The 18,179-nt window shown below is 47.9% G+C and overlaps 1 protein-coding gene across 2 annotated transcripts in view; it reads left to right on the top strand.

The window, feature by feature from the left end:
- The window catches only part of LOC105465222 (transforming growth factor alpha), a 108,320-nt gene that overhangs the window by 28,232 nt on the left and 61,909 nt on the right, over positions 1 to 18,179 (top strand). For both annotated transcript variants that reach the window (XM_011713509.3, XM_071076885.1), the window contains exon 2: positions 10,815 to 10,868. In XM_011713509.3, coding sequence (XP_011711811.1) covers positions 10,815 to 10,868 — 54 coding nt within the window. The remainder of the gene's footprint in view (positions 1 to 10,814; positions 10,869 to 18,179) is intronic.

Genomic DNA, 18,179 nt, shown 5'->3' with positions numbered 1-18,179 from the left:
ATCTGAGATTCTGCCAAGTCACACTGGTATTTATGTTGGCCCAAACCCAAAGCCTCACAATGCCTTCTGCAGGGTGGTTCCAGGGTGTCCAGGGTGTCGTGCACCAGGGGGCAGGGATGAGTTTGTCATCACCGAGCTATTCACATGGAGGAAATGGGACAGAGTTCAAGGATTGCTTATTTTTACCTCCTCCCTGCTCATACCCTACTTTCAAGCCACTTGTGTGAATGATGCCCACACATGGCCTTGACTGAGCTGAGGGGATGGACTTGGTTTGATTTCAGTCACCAAGAGTCTAACTTTACTGGCCCGAGTTGCACACCAGCAGAACCACTGCTCACCTGGGCCCAGAGGATGGCAATTCTGAGACGTCACAGGCCAGGGAAGTTGAGATGGGGCCGATGGGCCTTCACGGATAGGGAGGGACTTATAACATCCCCATGGATCCTTCCAGAGGTGGTGTTTGGTTCCTGTACTTCTTGTCAGCCAGGTGCCCTCTGCTCAGCTGGTTCACAATGCAGAGGGCCTGGGGCCCTGTGGATATAGCTATGGCATCTGCCACTTTATCCCCAGCCTTGTCCCTAGCCCACCACCCCCATCCCCTTCTTCCTCGCTCCTGCACTCTGGGAAAATCAAGTGTCACCCTTTCCAGAGACACCTCAAGGCCTCGCGTCACAATGCCAGTCAGCTGGAACAGGTTTTCAGAGTACCTCAGCTTGGCACGGCTTCTCTGCAACCTCAGAACTCGGCCCTGGTAGAGCCTGTTAGTGATTCAGCAGCTGGGGAACTCCAGCCAGCCCGAGAGGGCTCGGCGATACTCGCCCTGTTGCCTTGCAATTCCAGGAATTTGGATGGGGGCCCTCAGCCAGCCAGTGTGTGAGCAGGTCTGGGGAAGAGGAAGGCTGACTCAGTACCCAGCCCCTGGTCTCAGTCTTTGATAAGGCTTTAACTCTTCAGAAGAGACAGTTGCTTCCTCCTGGCACGAAAGGGTGTGGCATAGATCTGCACAGGTGGGAGCAAGCACAGGGCCTTCCTCACCTCTAGCCAGGTGCGTGCTGCATCCTGGTTAACATTGTTGGCTAAAGATGTTTTACCTGTCTGCTATTTGCTTTGCTTTATGAGAGAGGGTTCTCTTGGACCACCAGATCAGTGGGCAGCCTTATCCTATAAGGCTTTGAAGTGGGTAACATGTTGGGGAGAATACAGGAAGATGTCTGTGTGGCAGTGTGAGGTGTTACATCACAGTGGCCGGGCCTTAGAAACAAAAATGTCTCAACAGGAAGCACCTGGCTCCTCCTCCAAGGGTCTCTGTGCTTTTTTTTAATTTAGTTGTTTATTTTTTGCATGCTTTTCAAAATGCATGTTGGGAAAAGCATTTCACCTCCTTTTGCAGCTATGTGACTTCTCTGTTAACATAGCTGCAAAGGGTTATGTAACAACTATGTTACTTCTAAGGTGTCGGTTCTGGGCACTTGTTAGGGCATTGACTCTAAAGAGTTCAAAGCATTTTGCCAATATTCTCATTTGTCTCTTGAAGCTGGGAAAGATAGTAACCAGCTCTCCTAAATCAGTAATGGTAGGAAATGAGGTCCGGGCTGAGAGAAGGAGGGGCAGGAGGTACTGGTCCATGTGAGTGACCTGATCTTACACCCAGCCCAGTGCTGGTGGGTGTTAGGAGGTGCAGGCAGAGAGCCCTGCCTGCCAGAGTGGTCAGGGGGCATCGTGGAGGACCTGGGGATCTGGCTGGACCTGGAAGGCCAGGTAGAAATGACATCAGGCAGTGAGGAGGCTTTTCTACTCAGAAGAGAGAGAATTAAGTGTTTGTAACAGACCTGTACTAGGTAAACACATTTGGGTGGAAGAAAGGGCTGAAATAGGGAGCATCAGAGATACAGGAACACCACTGAGTGTGTTTGCTTTGATCATCTGGATTGTAAACTCCTTGGGGCAAGTCTTGCCTTTGCTTGAAGAGCTCCGGAACACAGCGTTCACAATGAACATTCACAGTAAGCGTTCACTCTCTCTGTCTTAGCCTCCCTGGGAGGCTAAGCCAGGCCTCTTTGGGGTCACTGGATGGAAGTCTTTGTGTTCTCATAAAAGTTTCAGGAAAAGCCAGCTTTTAAGTTAAGGGTGGAAAATAAAATGTTGCAGGGGTCCTCTCATCGGGTGACTGAACAACTCAGGATCAACTTGACAGGCCTCTTTAGCAGACTTAACTCCAGGCTTTGGATAAGGATGACAGTTCCTTCATTCCTCATGGATTTTTCAGTATTCTAGTGGGACTATTTAATATCGTTATTAATAGAAACAGAAAATAGAAAAACACAGATTTAACTTACCACCCAACTGAACAACGGTACAGCCATTTATAACGGAGTTCAATGGTTTTTGAGAATTGGAAGGATTCTTTCTCATAGGAAGGGACTTTTCATTCATTGCTCTCTGCCCAGCACCTAGAACAATGTCCCGCTAATGGTGCAGCAGGTACTTAGTGAGCACTTGTTGAATGGATGAATGTCAGGATTCAAGTGCTCTGTGCAGCAAACCACCATGGCAAACGTCTACAATCCTGCACGTGTACCCCTGAACTGAAAATAAAAGGTGGCTGTAATCCCTGCACTTTGGGAGGTCAAGGCAGGCAGATCACTTAAGGTCAGGAGTTCAAGACCAGCCTGGCCAACATGGTGAAACCTCGTCTCTACCAAAAATATAAAAAATTAGCCAGGTGTGGTGGCACACACCTGTATCCTAGCTACTCAGGAGGCTGAGGCAGGAGAATTGCTTGAACCTGGGAGGTGGAGGTTGCAGTGAGCTGAGATCGTGCCACTGCATTCCAGCCTGGGCAACAGAGTGAGACTCCATCTCAAAAATAAACAAATAAAAAAATAAATAAATGTTAGAAATAAAAATTCAAGTGCTCCCCATCGCCACTGAAATCAGAGTAAGAACCAAGACCTAGAGCTGTAGCGGCAGGGATCTAGAAGAGAAGAAAGGAATTCCCGAGGATCTGTGGGTTTTCCCATTCCCCATCTGCACACCCTCAGTACTCACTACCCAGCCCCTAGTCCACGTCTTTGATAATACTTTAACTCTGTTTTCAAGCTGGTGACCTCTTAGAGAAATTCAGTTCAACATATATATATGTTAAAGTCCTATGTAGGTGCATTCGGCAGGTGTAAGGATAGAGATGATTTAGCCACAGCTCCTGACCACGCTAGAGAGGAGAAACAGATAAGATGTAAAAACTTCTGAACTGCAAGGCAGAATAAAGTAAGGATTCCTCTGAGGAAGAAATTATTATTTCTTTTTTTTTTTTTTTTTTTTTGAGACGGAGTCTCGCTCTGCCGCCCAGGCTGGAGTGCAGTGGCCGGATCTCAGCTCACTGCAAGCTCCGCCTCCCGGGTTCATGCCATTCTCCTGCCTCAGCCTCCCGAGTAGTTGGGACTACAGGCGCCCGCCACCGCGCCCGGCTAGTTTTTTGTATTTTTTAGTAGAGACGGGGTTTCACCGTGTTAGCCAGGATGGTCTCGATCTCCTGACCTCGTGATCCGCCCATCTCGGCCTCCCAAAGTGCTGGGATTACAGGCTTGAGCCACCGCGCCCGGCCAGAAATTATTATTTCTGACATTTGAGCAAGGCTTTGAGAGGCCAATTTGATTCCCATGGGTAGAGGACGGGATATGCCGACTTGAGAGATCAGCATGATATGAATGAAAACTGTCAATAGGCTAGGTACAGTGGCTCACACCTGTAATCCCAGCACTTTGGGAGGCCAAGGCAGGTGAATCATGAGGTCAGGAGTTCAAGGCCAGCCTGGCCAATATGGTGAAACCCTATCTCTACAGGTGCATGCCTGTAGTCCCAGCTACTCGGGAGGCTGAGGCAGGAGAATCGCTTGAACCCGGGAGGCAGAGGTTGCAGTGAGCTGAGATCATGCCACTGTACTCCAGCCTGGGAGACAGAGCGAAACTCTGTCTCAAGGAAAAAAAAAAAAAACTATCAAAAGTAGCAGCTACCATTTGTTTCATGTTTATTGCGTGTCACTCAATATACCACATTTTTCTCATGTGTCCCTTGTTTAATCTCTAAACAACCCTGTGTAGGAGTTGGATATCTTTATCTGCTTTTCCAGTGAAGGAAACTGAGGCTCAGGCAGCTAAACTAAAGTCAGCAGCCGTAAGAAGTTGGGTGAGGATCCTAGTAGCATGAGCCCAAGGCACCAAGCTGGGAGTGCCAATTTTTGTGCAGGGAAAAGGGGCAGTGCTGGGCTGCTGGGGTCAGAGGACCTAACAGGAGGGAATGGGCGGAGTCAGAGGACCTAACAGGAGGGAATGGGCGGAGTTTAGGTGGAAACGGGGTCTGGGACCAGGTTATGCATGCTAAATCTCCACTCAGCAATGGGCGGAGTCAGAGGACCTAACAGGAGGGAATGGGCGGAGTTTAGGTGGAAACGGGGTCTGGGACCAGGTTATGCATGCTAAATCTCCACTCAGCACTTGGGGCTGGGTTCTGTCTCTGTGCTGGGTTCTGTGAGTGATATGGAGCCCGTGGAGAGTTTAGAGGAAAGAAGTGATTTCATTCAGCAAGGTCAGTCTAGTAGTAGGAGCAAAGATTTTTTTTTTTTTAAGCTGTTGGCAAGAAAACCACTCTAACAACTATTGTGATAGTGCAGGGAGAGACGATAGGGCCTGAATTGGGGCAGTAACAGCAGGGATGCAGGGGGATGGAGAGGATGGACCATGTGGAGGCTAGGTGTGTAGGAGGGCTTGGCTTGGATACTGGTGAAGGAGAGGGAGGTACTGACAATGACTGCCTAGTTATCAGTCCCACCCAGAACCAAGTAAGAGGTGGAGGACGTGAGTTTAATTTTGAACACATGATCTGGGGTACAGGCCTTGGGGAGAGTGGTGGAGGTTGGAGATAGTGTTTGGGCATGGAAGCAGGGGAAGCATCTATGGGAATATAGGGTCAGTCCAGTGCCTCGGTGGGCTGTAGTGATAACTTCAACAGCCTACACTTGTCTGCCTTTGTTGAAGTGTGGAAGATTCCATTTTCTCTGGTAGTTGCTGTCCCATGTGACTTGGACATTTTAAGGGAAAGTCACAGGTCTCAGATTTCTCTTTTTTTACTTAATTTGCTCACAGTAGGTAGGTGCTCAATAAATATTTGATTAGTTAACATAAGTAAATAACAATTTTTTTTTTGAGTGGGAGTCTCGCTCTGTCACCCAGGCTGGAGTGCAGGGGTGCAATCTTGGCTCACTGCAACCTCCGCTTCCCAGGTTCAAACAATTCTCCTGCCTCTGCCTCCCAAGTAGCTGAGATTACAGATACCCACCACCACCACACCCAGCTGATTTTTGTATTTTTAGTAGAGTCCGGGTTTCGCCATGTTGACTATTTAAACCCTCAAAAGGCATAAAGGGCATGCTGTTTCAAGATCAGTCCATGGAACATCAGTAGCCTGCAGCTAAGTGACCCCGGGCCTCAAATAAAACCCTTTGTTGAAGTTGCCTTAGTGACTTCCAAAGGGAGGAGGGTCATGACCACCTCCTTGTCATCCTGAACTTCCTGGAAGTTATGCTGAAACAGGAGCAACATGAAGCGCCATCAACTGCTGTGTTCAGTGGGTGCTCACGTGACTTCTGGACCTCATGTGCTCTATTTCATTTTGTTTCACTTAATCCTTGCAAGTCCCATGAAGAGCTGTTATCCTTGTTTTATGGATGAGCACACCAAACCTCAGCGAGGGTACATAATACAGACAAGGTCTCACAGTGAAGAAGTGGCAGAGCCAGGATTTGCACCCAGGCCTGATGGCAAAGCCCCTTTCTGCTGTGCTGTGACAGGCTAGGAAGTGGTAGGGGGTTGTGGTGCAGGCAGCCGTTTGCCCATCTCTCTTGCCTCCCTGATCCTGAAGGTTCATTCTGAATACTTTGTTTTTTGCTATTATCAGATATGTTTAGATGGATATGGAAAATTCCTATGAGCTTTCAGGTAATGCTGGATCATTTCCTGTGATATCATAGTCATGAAGTATTTCCCCAGATTTATCAAGTTGGAACTTGCTGCTGTCCAATGGAGATGCCATGTGGCTGCTTTTGGCCTTAATATCCTAATCAGTTTGTGGATAGTCCATGATACGCTCATCCTACCAGCCTTGCTCGTAGTCCTCCTCTGCAAGGCCTTCCCTTTTTCCTTCTTAATCAGTTCTTACCCTGAAGCCAGCATCCTCACCTGGCTGTCAACCTCTTGGATTTAAAAATATTGATGAAATCATACAATTTAGTGATTTTTGCTATGCAGTTAAAATCCTGTCATCCTTGCAAATAAAATTTAAATGTTGAGATATAATTCACACAGGAAGATGCCATGAACCTGTACTGACTGGCCCTGGGTTCTTTGTGGCCCATTTCTTTATAAGTTTGTGCCCACATGGGAACCTCTGCAGACCTCTCCCTGAGCAGTGGGATTCCCACCCTCTATGTACCACTGACTACTTCCTGTTCCTTAGGACCTGCCAGGTCTAAGAATGGTAGGGGAGGAAGGGGAAAACCTGCTGCCCTCTGAATACCTACACTCCCTTCTGCCCTGCCCTCTAGCACAATTCCTATCCTCCTGCCCTGAGTGTGTTCTTCATCCAAAGACCTTTCCTCATCACCTCTTCTGAATCCGGAGCATCCTTCATCCAAAAGGACCTGCTGCAGCCTCTTCATCCTCCCACATCCCCCCGAAAACAAAAACTCACCCTTCGCCCCTTCATGCAGGAAGTCTGGCTGAGAGGATCCCAAGCAGGTGAAAGGTAGAGCTCTTGATATTCTAGAGGGAGCAACTGCTCCATGCCATGGAGTAGGTAGGGGCCTGAAAGCAAACACCAGCCCCAGCAGAGGCCAGAGCAGGACATGGTCCACTCTGCTGAGGTGGCCAGGGGCCGGAGGATACTCCTCCCAGCTCCAGGCACTGTGGCTAAGTGTCCACAGAAGAGGTGGTCACCAGGCCAATGGGTGGTTGAGGATGAAGGGTGTTGGACGCTGAAGGCACAGCCTGGGTATCTGTGCAGAATTGCTAGTCCCGTGCCTGAGTGAGGGGTTGGAGTAGGGGTGTCCTGCTCTGGGGCCCAGGGGAGAGGGGTGTCCAGCCTCTCTCAAGAGCATTTCCCATTGACACATCAGCACATAGGTTTCGGGATGGCTTCCCTTCTGGGGACTCATGAGCTAAATAGGTGAGGCTCCTTTTTACCTTGTTTCTGTTGGGAATATTTACCTGAGTACCAAACAGCTGAACTACAAGCATAGCAACACTTGTCCTTCCTAAGGGCAGACCAGGTTCCCACTCTATTTTGGGGGGCACAGGATCAGCCTTTCATAAGGGTTTTCTTCCGTTGCATGTGGTTTTCCCCTTGACACCACCCGCTTCTTTTCCTTTTTCTTTTTGAAGTCTGCAGTCTTGGGATTCCCCTCTTTGGAGCTATTTAAACAGAAATAGGATGCCAGCAGGAGTGGCCTAGAAGGGATTCCTAGAAGCCTTCCTGTCCCGAGGGCCTGTGGCAGGCAAGGGCCAGCTTTGAAACTTAGGCAGGAGGAGCCTGTGGCTGTGGGCCACCAGGCCTGTGCACTGCGTGTCTCCCTGAGCCACTGTATGTTGCCGCGGTCCCTGTGGCTGTCCTCTCCCCATCCTTCCTTTGTTTGGGATGACCCTTGGAGCCTGCCAAGGTCATGTGTTTCTGGAAGGCCCCCACACAGCCTGGCTTTCTAAGCACAGTCGTGTGGCCAGAGGGCTGGGCAGCTGGTGAGCCTGGATGCTCATACCTTTGCCCCTCAGTAGACCTTGTTCATGGCAGGGAGATTGGAGGCAGTGGGAGAATCCCCAAGAGGCAATGCGTGGCTCTCAGGGAGAGAGAGATCAAGGCTCAGCCACTGGGCCTGCAGAGTCTGTTGTTTGGACTCACCTGGGGTTTGTGACTGCTGAATACACACCTGTGTCACAATTGGCTATGGTCAGAAGGACTGTGGTGTGGTCTGGTAATTAGACACTGTCTTGTGCATGGGAGTTGGACACACTTAAGTTTGAATGTGGCTGCAGGAACTTGGGCAAATTTCTCAACCTCTCCAAGCTTCAGTTTCTTCATCTCTATGATTGGGCATTTCTACCAGCTGGACCAGAAGGTTGGGAGGCACCTATGTCATGAGTTGTTATGAGGACTAAGTAAGAGAACACATGCAGAACCTTAGCAGTGGGCCTGGGACTAGGTCCAGTGCATATCCACCTGCACAGTGAGAGACCTGAGCCCTGTCCTCCTGCTCCAGGGTCCTCTTAGGCTCACCATGTAATGAAGACGAAGCAGAGGCCTTGCCGCTCATCACAGGGCCTCAGCTGATGCTGGGCATGGATCAAGATTGCAGAGTGAAACCCAGGGCACCAAGAAGTCGTTTTCCATGGGAGCGTGAGGGTATAGAAAGGACCTATTCTTCTTGTGTTGCTCAAATTATGAATAAAAAGCCAGTGTCTTTCATCTGTGGAACATCGTGGTTTTGCAAACTTCAATTCATTCCCAAAACACCTCTGTGAGTTTGGCAGCTGCGAGCTCACAGGTGAGGAACAGAAGGTGAAGTAAGTTGCCCCAAGGCTGGGGAGCAGGCCCCCATCGCACACCCTCATCTTCCTGGAGCAGTGGTGCTCATCAGTGCCTTGTCCTGGATTCAGCTGCACAGTGTTTGCTTTCTTGTCTGGGTTTTGCTTAAGCAGAGGCTAACATGGAGCCCAGGAACCATGCTGACTGGGTTCACCCTGACCGACAGGATATGGAGCAGGAACAGGGCGTGAAAATAATTCATTAGTTCAGGGGCAGTTGTGACAGGCAAGTCACGCTTCCCCTCAGAGTATGCAAAGCATCCCCAGTGTCATCCTTGGACGCTATTATGGGTCACTGGCTGACTTTAGCCAAGGGTGGTTTGTGGCAGTGCCAGCGAAGTCAGAACGTGACTGTTCCCCAGCTTCAAGTGGGCAACCGCTGACTTTTCCCGGCTTGGATGGGGATGCCTTGTTTTAACACTGGCGTGTGGGTGACAGAGGGGCCCTGGGAGCCTTGCTTCCAAAATTAGCATCTATTGGAGAGCAAGAAAGAATTGCACAGGGAAGACATGCATGATTTTACTGATTTTCTCTCCCTGTCCCCCTGCCCTGCCTCCAACTCCAACCCAAACATCTGGCTTAGGATTCTGTAAAAGTCTTTGGGAGGTCCATACCAGACCTCCAGTAAAAGCAGCCTGAAGTTCTTATGTTTCTCATTTCAGAGGTTGAAAGAACATTGGGAACATGATTGCTTTATCTATTCCAAGTGCTTTTTTTTTTCTTTGAGAGTCAGGACTTCTGTGTCTACACCCTAAGTGAAAAGGGGCAAGAAACCCTCACAGCCTGCAGAGTAGGGGGCCGCATCGATCCTGTAACAGACAGAACTTTGCTTGTTTCCTGTGCTGACTTGATTCATCTGCCTTCTGGGCTAACCTGTCAGAGGCCCAGCCCCTCGGCATGGCAACCGTGGTATTTTTTTGCATTTCAGTTTTGGGAAGTCATTCTGATGTGGCTCATGCTGGTTGCATAACTCAGAAGAGTTCCTTCTTCATTGGAAGGTTGCTGCTGTTTCCAGAAACCTCAAGTACTATAATCTGAAGGCACATAAAGGTCATCGATTGGCAAGGCAGGCTTTATGGGCATGCAACCTGTGTAGGTCCCACAGGACCCCATGCTCACAAGGGCCCTAAGCTTGAGGTTTAACACTCTGTAGTTGCAGTCTTGAAAATCTTGTAGTTTTATCTTTGAATTTGTGTCTTGTAGGTGAAGCCCAGTGGGACAATACAGTATGCACTGGGGGCTTAGAGCCTTGGTTCCCATGGTCCTGCCTATTACTATCTCCCTGCCTCCCCTAGGTTTTCTTGCTCCTTGCCATGCTCTGTCCCTGGCGGGGCCTGGACACAAAAAGGGTTGGGGGTAAGTGCATGGCATCTCAGGGTCTGGCATGGTGGCAGCTGTCCCCATTCTGGACTGGCAGCTCCATGGCATCCTCAGTGGGCAACTAGAGAGAGGTGAGCTGCTTGACTCCCCCAATCCAGGTACCTAGTACATCCTGACAGGGAGGAGGCAGTATCCTTAAGGGGTCACCCATCCATCTTGGGTTGGGACAGCAAGTTCCTGGAAAGAAGAGATACCTGACTAGACCCCTCAACCCCCAGCTGGGTCACAGCACATTGGTCCGGCTGCCAGCTGGAAGGAAACCCCAGAGGCAGTGGAACCTTTGCTCCCTTACACACTCTGTCCCTGGGGTGCACCTGTGAGGGGCTGCACTCAACCTGCGGGTATCCTCATACCCAAAGGACAACAATGACGTGAATAGCAAACAAACATGATGACATGAACAACAGGGTGAAGGTACTTAATGTCACTGAAATGTACAATTAAAATGGTTAAAATGGTAAATTTTATGTTATGTGTATTTTCCCACCATAAAATATATATATATATATGGCGTTAAGAAAAAACAAAAGCCAAAACCACCCTGACAGATGGAGATACTGGGAAGAAGTGGAAGGCTCTCGATTTCAGTGCTTTTCATGGGCACTTTCTTCCTGCTTTTTCAACAAGGGGCTCCATGTGCTCATTTTGCACTGATATCCACAAATTATGTAGCCGAGCCTGTCTACCGGCCACTCTGTAAAACCACCAAGCATTTGCCTGTCAAAGGGTCTGCCCTCTAAGCGTCTAAGGACATCGTTTGCCAAGCAGACTCTGACCTTTTCCCTCTTCCCCTCCACCCAACAGGTATTGTGTTGGCAGCGTGCCAGGCCTTGGAGAACAGCACGTCCCTGCTGAGCGGTGAGTGCAGCTGCCGTGGGTGTGTGGATGGTGTGTGGGAAGGGAGCGGGCCTGCTGCTGTGTGGAACCTCAAGAGCTCCGTCCCTGGCCTCCTGCCCACCAAGCACACGCCTATCCCAGAGGCCTCTCTGCTCCTCCTCAGGGGCGAGGTGGCGCTCACTGGAAGGCCTTAACTGCAGGCCCAAGTGGGGGCTGCTCCTGGCCCCCTCAGGGGCCTCCCCTCCCTGTCTCTCTTCTGCTGTTCAAACAATTCCTGTGGGCAAGTGTGTGAAACAGGGCCTGCAGGACCCCAGAGCCCGGGGCCAGCCATGTTTTCCCCACTCTCGTAATAGTCCACCTGAAGTAGAACCCAGATTTCTGAACCCCCATCTGCTTCTGCCTGGTGACCTTTGTTTAGTTATTTTCGGTTTACATTTTAATACTTGTAGTAAAAAAAAAATCACTGTATATATATATATATTTTAAAGATCCCAAATCAAAATAGTAGAGAGCTTGGGACATGTGCGAGGGCGAACCACCGGTGGTCACAGCACTGCAGGGGAGAAACCTCTGTTTGATTTGCATGTTGCTTTTGCTCTTTCTCCATGTGTGTTAATATTTTTATACAATTAGTCCTGGTGAGGAAACAATGTGGATTCCTGCTTTTTAAGCTCAAATGTTGGGACTGTGTATTGTTCCATGTTGCTTGAAAGTCTTGAAATCTCTTCTCTTAAAATGTCATGCTGTCCCATTGAAGTGAACATGTGTGATTTAAGGAAACATTCCCCACTGGATATTTATGGTGCCTCTAGTTTCTTAAGTTATGATGTTACCTATTCATGCCTACAAGCTTTTTGCTCCTTTTGGATTCTTTCCTCAGAAAGCATCTCCGGAAACAGGAATAAATACAGATTTATGACCCTTGGTACAAACTGCCAGATAGCTTTCCGAGTGAATGGTGCTGATTTTTCCAGCAGTGTGTGAGTGCACCAGTCCCACGACTCCCTGGTTAGCATGGAGTGTGTTTCACTAACTTCTGCTCCCATCTGTTACTGCACTAAACTCCTGCTGTGTCTCCATAGTTATTTCAGGGAGGTTCCAGTGGGAGGGGCAGGTTTCTTATCTATTCATAAATTCTGTAGCCAACCACACTGTGTCCCTGGTACCTTGCTGTTCTCCTCCAGGCCTTTCCCTCCAAACCCACTGAAGGTGACACTGTCAGTCCCACTGGGTACCACTGCTGCCGCAGCCCCACCAGCCCCCCTTGCTACTGTTATCCTTGATGTGCTTGGACTCTTAAGGTGCCTAAGCCACTTGCTGGTCCATGATGACACAGGAGAAAATGCCTCTCCCACTCTGTGTCATGCTTTGTTGGGGCTGGAGGTGGAAGGGTGTGAGTGTGTCCACCCCAAAACAGTGCTTCTGGAGTCCAGGGTCTACTAGGGTTTCCATAAAGCAGTACTTTCACTTTTAAATTACCTCCCATCCACAAAGGACTCAGATATGAACACATAGGGAGGAAGAAGAGGATAGCTTAGTAACTCCACCATGCCATTCTCAGAATTGCCCGAACCCCCTTTCTAGAATGCACTTGCCCCAAGCTTCACCTTCTGTCCCTCCTACAGATAGACCTCTGGTGACCTGCCCAAACACTAGAAAGTACTGGTACTCCAGCAACACTTACACACTGGGTATCATTTGAGAGAACCTGGACACTGAGCCAGTTGGGGGTTACCACTCATTTGATACTTGTCACTGTTATCTCCAGGTATCTCCATGGGCTGAGAAGCCTCCTGTGTTTTCCTCACCCTCCCTGCTCTCTTCTAAGTCAAGTTGGGTGGAACTGGGGTATAAAGGCCTTGAGATTAAGCCAGAAGGGGGTGATGGAGTCCTGTGCCCCAGGCCTCTACCCCTAGTTTCCCCGATCTCTGGTGGAGCCTTCCTCCCGCTCCTCCTGATTCTCACTCTAAGACCTGGTAGGCCAAGAGCCAGGTCCTCTATTGAGTCAGGTGACAAGTTGCAATGATGGCGAGCGCTGACACTGCCATGCATAGAGAAGGGGGTCCCGTTGGTTATTTGACACCCCCCTCCAAGTCTCCATCCATTCAGACAGACAAGAAAGGCCTAAGGGATGTCACCCTTGAGCCTGTTCCCCAGGAGCCTGGCATAGCTCCTGCCTAGGCCTTTTGGGGTTCCCCAGGCCCTGCTGGGCAGATGTGGGCAGACCTGATACATTTGTCCAGAACGGGACTATTCTTTTGCAGTCATGAACAACCTCTGTTCCATCTTTTCTTCCTGAACTTCTTTCTATGAGAACATCTCTGAGGTTTACTTCCCCTCATTTTGATGTGTGGTCAGAAAACAGCAGGTGAACCCCTGCTGTGTTGCATATTACCCTGTAACTGGCTCGATGCCACTCTGGGGCCTCAGGTGGTCTGTGACAGCAGAGGCAGTGCCACACCTTCTAAAGTCCAGAGAGCCTCAAGCCCCCCGGGTTGGCCGGCAGTCTGCAGAGAAGGGAAGTGGCTGCCCGTCTGCCCTCTCTGTTGCTCCCTGTTTGATGGGTCGCTGAGCTACAGAACTTGTGCCCCAGGGCTTAGAGATTTAATGAAATTACTCTTTCCAGAGTTATTTACTCTTGGCCCTGCCCAGTGAGACCCAGACATGAATCCAGAGAGGGCTGGGCCAGGAGAAAAGTCCAAGTGGTGATGACTGTGTTATAGTCACACCTCCAAAGGCTGGGGCTTTATGACTAGATCAGGCTTATGCTTAACTTTCTTTCCTTTAGGGTGACCTTCCTGTCTCCTAGAGGACTTCTCAGGCCCTGGTAGGCCTTCCCACCCCATCCCACCCACTCTCTTGTCACCACACAGGGCTGAGATCCTGTGGTGGGCACAGCTCAAACTGGGGACCAACTCCCACCAGCCACACTCACTGCCCATCATTGTAGCAAGTGTGTGTGTGTGTGTGTACTCATGACTAATAAGTAAAACTCCCTGTTAACATTGTATTAGAGAAATCTTCATCCACAGAAGAAGAGAGAGTGAAATCAGTTCCTGTATACCCATCACCCAGCTTTGACAATTAGCATCATTCTGTCATTTTTCTCTGATCTATTCTCCCTATCTTTCCAATTTTTCCCTTTGCTGGGGCATTTTAAAGCAAAGCCCACTTCACTCGTAACACTTCAATATGTATACCTAACAGATAAAGGCTTTTAAAACGTTACCGCAATTCCATGACTGCACCAGCAAAGGCAATGATGATTCCTTTTTGTTAGATGCTCAGATATGGAAGGTAGATGATGCTATATTTAATTTTGTACTACTTCGTTTTAATTTGCGTTTACTTTCATGTTTTTGTATCTTGCATTCTACTTATATTTCTTTTCAGGTGAACACTGTTTTCATAAAACGTATTCCTGTCTCTGCTGGGTGACTTTCACGTCTGAATGCCCCTAACTCCCAATGCTCTGGATGCTGGTGGGCTCCTTTACTCAGTCCCAGAATCAATCCAGAAACAAACCACCCAGAAAAATGTAGATGGTGTGAAACCATCCCCACAGTTAGGTGTGAAAATGGGTAATTTTAGAGCAAAAGCTATAAGGACTTTGCCCATGATGTAAATTTGCAGGCCTTCTCACTCTAAGAGTTGACGGGAATGAGAAATAACAATGGATGTAAGATAGGTTTTGATACATTCCTGAGTGACAGCACTAGAGCATAGGGCAACAGGAATACTCAGGGTGAAGCCCTCACACTTTAATGGAACATTACGGAGAGAAAACTGTCAACTCCGTGTGCTAATCAAAGGTGTCAAATGGGCTCAAAAGAACATGGGGCTTTCTTGTGCATTTTTTTTTCTTTTCTTTTCAGAAATGAAATCTTGCTATGTTGCCCAGACTGGTCTCAAATTCCTGGGCTCCAGCAGTCCTCCCACTTTGGCCTCCCAATGTGCTGGGATTATAGGCATGAGCCACCACGCCTGGCCTTTCTTGTGCATTTTGGGGGAAAAAAAAAAAAAGTTCTGTATTCTTATTACTTGACCATTGCTCTTGGCCTTTCTTCTTGACATTTCATTGGTTTCTTCCTTTCTCTAAGATCCCCAAATATGGAGGGAAGATGATGCCAGAGTTACAGGAAACTGGCATTGTCATTAATAAATGCTTCTCAGACAATTTGAGTGGGACAGCAGAGGGATGTGGTGCCTGAGGCTGGAGATGAGAAATCATGGGTTTGGGGTCATTTGGTCTCAGTTTTTTCTGAGTTTTCTGACTTGTTGTTTGTTTGTTTGTTTATTTTTAGTTTTTTTGCCCAGTCGCTGGGCAAGTTAATTTTCTGGTTCCTGTTTGGATTTGTTTCCTCATCTATTGGACTCGAATCAAAAGTGGCCTGTGAGATTTTTCACATGACCACACACTGATGGATTGGTAGAGATGACTTGGAGAGCCGGGGTGGGGAGGGTTATAAGGCTGACTGCAGGTTTTTAGAAGTACTGCACTGATCCATTGGTGATGCCAATTGTCACAGGCCCAAGGTAGGGAAGTGGTAGTGTCACTGACACATATTTGATTTTCTTGGAACCAGACGCTTTTTTACATTCAGGTTCAAAGATTCTAGTTGCTGGAACTAAACAAAGGAGCAGGCTTTCTCTGCCTTCCCCTCAAGGAGCCTCCCATGCAGGTGAGAAAAGACAGCATGGGAACCCATGGCGGAACGTGTCACAATGATGTGGGCATCCTTGGCTGACTGCTTAATGCGTGATTTAGAAAATAGTTGCCATGGGAGTGAAATCAGTAGTATGGCTGGGGACAGAGTATTTTTACCAGGTTGGCTGTCAATTTGTAAAGCATGCAGAGAAACATTAGCTGGAGGCAGGACAAGGGTGGCAGCGCCTATAGCTTAGAACACCTGTCACACCCTCTCCAGGAAGGAGTTATGACCTATCTTCAAAAGACACTTTTAAATGTCCCTTAAAAGGGACAGAATGCACCCTGGTTAAGAAGTCGTTGGGTGGCTACTTGCTTAACCCTGAGAAATGTTGCACAGTTCCCAGGCTTCCCATCTGGTTCTCAAATTTTCATGAGACTCACTCTAATGACCAAGGGGGTGTGGTGAGGGCATTACTCAGGCGCCTGGGAGCCAGCCTCCAGGCTTCCATCTGCTATCTTTCTTGCATGAGCTGGGTACTCAGGGCTGCACTTTAAACCTCTGAACTTCTGCTCCTTCCTCTGGCCTGTGTCTAGGGACACCCACCTGGAATCAAGGCATGTTTGAAGGCGTGCTTAATTTAGTGTCTGGGAGACTTCTGAGAGGTGAGGATGAAAGAACATGGAAATTTACAGTGCGGTTATTCATGGGGAATGTCACCATTAGCAGCTGGCTTACGGAGATGGTGATCAGATCTCAGTGGTGACCCTGGGCTTAAATACGTTGAGGTGGCAAGTTTGAGCTGGGGTTGCACAGAGGGAAGGCAGATGAGATTATAGGGAAAAGCCTTTGAAGGCTTTACTTGTTTGGAAAACAGGTAGAACGTGTGTCAGCCAGCAAGCAAGCGATCTGGTTATTGCTCATCTCACCTAACAAAAGCTTTTCAGAACTGCGAACTGCTTCCCCGTTCCATTGTCTAGAGTTTTCCCGTGTGCAGCTGAAGTCATTCTAAAATTAGAAGGCTCATGTGTTCTTCCCAGGTACTACATTGCTCACCTGCTCCAAATATGTGTCTATAACACAAGACAGTTGGTATGTCTTAGTTTGGGGATAAAACCACATATACCTATTTGTGCTTACTTTAAAGAATGCTTAGAAGAGCGTTAGGAGGGAATGAGGGATTCTTCCTTTCCTCTTCAAGATTTATCTTTGTTGCCCACATTCTCTTTTCACCTTCTCATTTCACCTTCTACTTTTTGCAAAGAAAATTGTGCTGGGTCAGTGCCTTTTGAGCAAAGGCTGCTCAGGGTAGTAGACAGAACACAGGATATGCAATTCAGAATCGTAATTCTGACTCACTGGCTGCAACACCTTAATAGAGCTCTTAAATCTTCTTGAACCTCAGTTCTGCCATCAATAAAATGAAGGAGTGGAATGAAGTCAATGTCTTTTCAAACTGAGTTACAGAATCACTTTACGGATTATAACCAACATTTTTAAAAGTGGAACTGAATAGTTTAGAATAGAGAATTTCAGAGTACATTACATGTAGGAAGGACAGGTACCGTTTCATGACTCTTGTTTTATTTATTAATAGATTCATATATTGGCATTCTGCCTTACTTTACTTGCATGAATTACATCCATATCGCTTCTATAATTTCCAGACTTGATTTATTCATAAATAAGAGCTTAGACACTTGCAGAGTAAGTGCCACAAATCTTTCTAGACCTATAACATTCGCCCCTTCATCTCCCTAGTTTTTTTGTTTGTTTGTTTTTGAGATGGAGTATCGCTCTTGTCACCCAGGCTGGAGTGCAATGGCACAATCTTGGCTCACTGCAACTTCTGCCTCCCAGGTTCAAGTGATTCTTCTGCCTCAGCCTCCCCAGGAGCTGGCATTACAGGCACCCACCACCATGCCCAGCTAATTTTTGTATTTTTAGAGGAGACAGGGTTTTGCCTTGTAGGCCAGACTGGTCTCAAACTCCTGACCTCAAATGATCCACCCACCTCAGCGTCCCAAATTGCTGGGTTTACAGGCGTGAGCCACCGCGCCCGGCCCTCCTAGTCTTTTATAGTTGTCTTATCCACCCCTAACTTGACAGCAGTTCATCTTCATTTTTCCAAAACTCTCTACTTATAGAAACAACAGCTCTTTTCTTATGCACAGATATTTCATTAATTTACATAATATGTAATTAACTTACATAAGTACAATAATGAGTACAGCTGACATAAACAGGTTTGGTAACAAATGCAAATGGCCTCTTGGTAAATATATAGCCTAACTGTTGAAAACAGAAATAGGCTGATAAACTAGAGTAACCAACTGAGTTTTTGCATGCTGAGGGCATTGGTGCAGACGCTTTAGCAAAGAAATGGAGAGTGTGGGGTTGGGCAAGTCAGGGGCTTAATTTAAGCAGAACTCAGTTAATAGAGCATCTACCATCTTTGAAAGAGGCAAGGCAAATGACAAAACTAATGAATGTGGATATGGGCATAGCTGCCTGAGAAACAGCTTAACAGTAATAGTGAACTGAATTCCTTAGTATTAGTAAGTGAAAACTTAAACATTGTATATGCCCTGTGACCCAACTGTTGCACTTAGGGATCTGTTTTACAGAACAATCAGATGTTAAGTTATTATCCAGTAGAGTGAAAAGCAGCCAATGTCAACAA

Source organism: Macaca nemestrina, chromosome 13, assembly GCF_043159975.1.
Source record: "Macaca nemestrina isolate mMacNem1 chromosome 13, mMacNem.hap1, whole genome shotgun sequence".
In the NCBI taxonomy this organism is placed as follows: domain Eukaryota; kingdom Metazoa; phylum Chordata; class Mammalia; order Primates; family Cercopithecidae; genus Macaca; species Macaca nemestrina.
The sequence above is the reverse complement of the archived record's forward strand: the minus strand, read 5'-3'. Positions and strand labels throughout refer to the sequence as shown.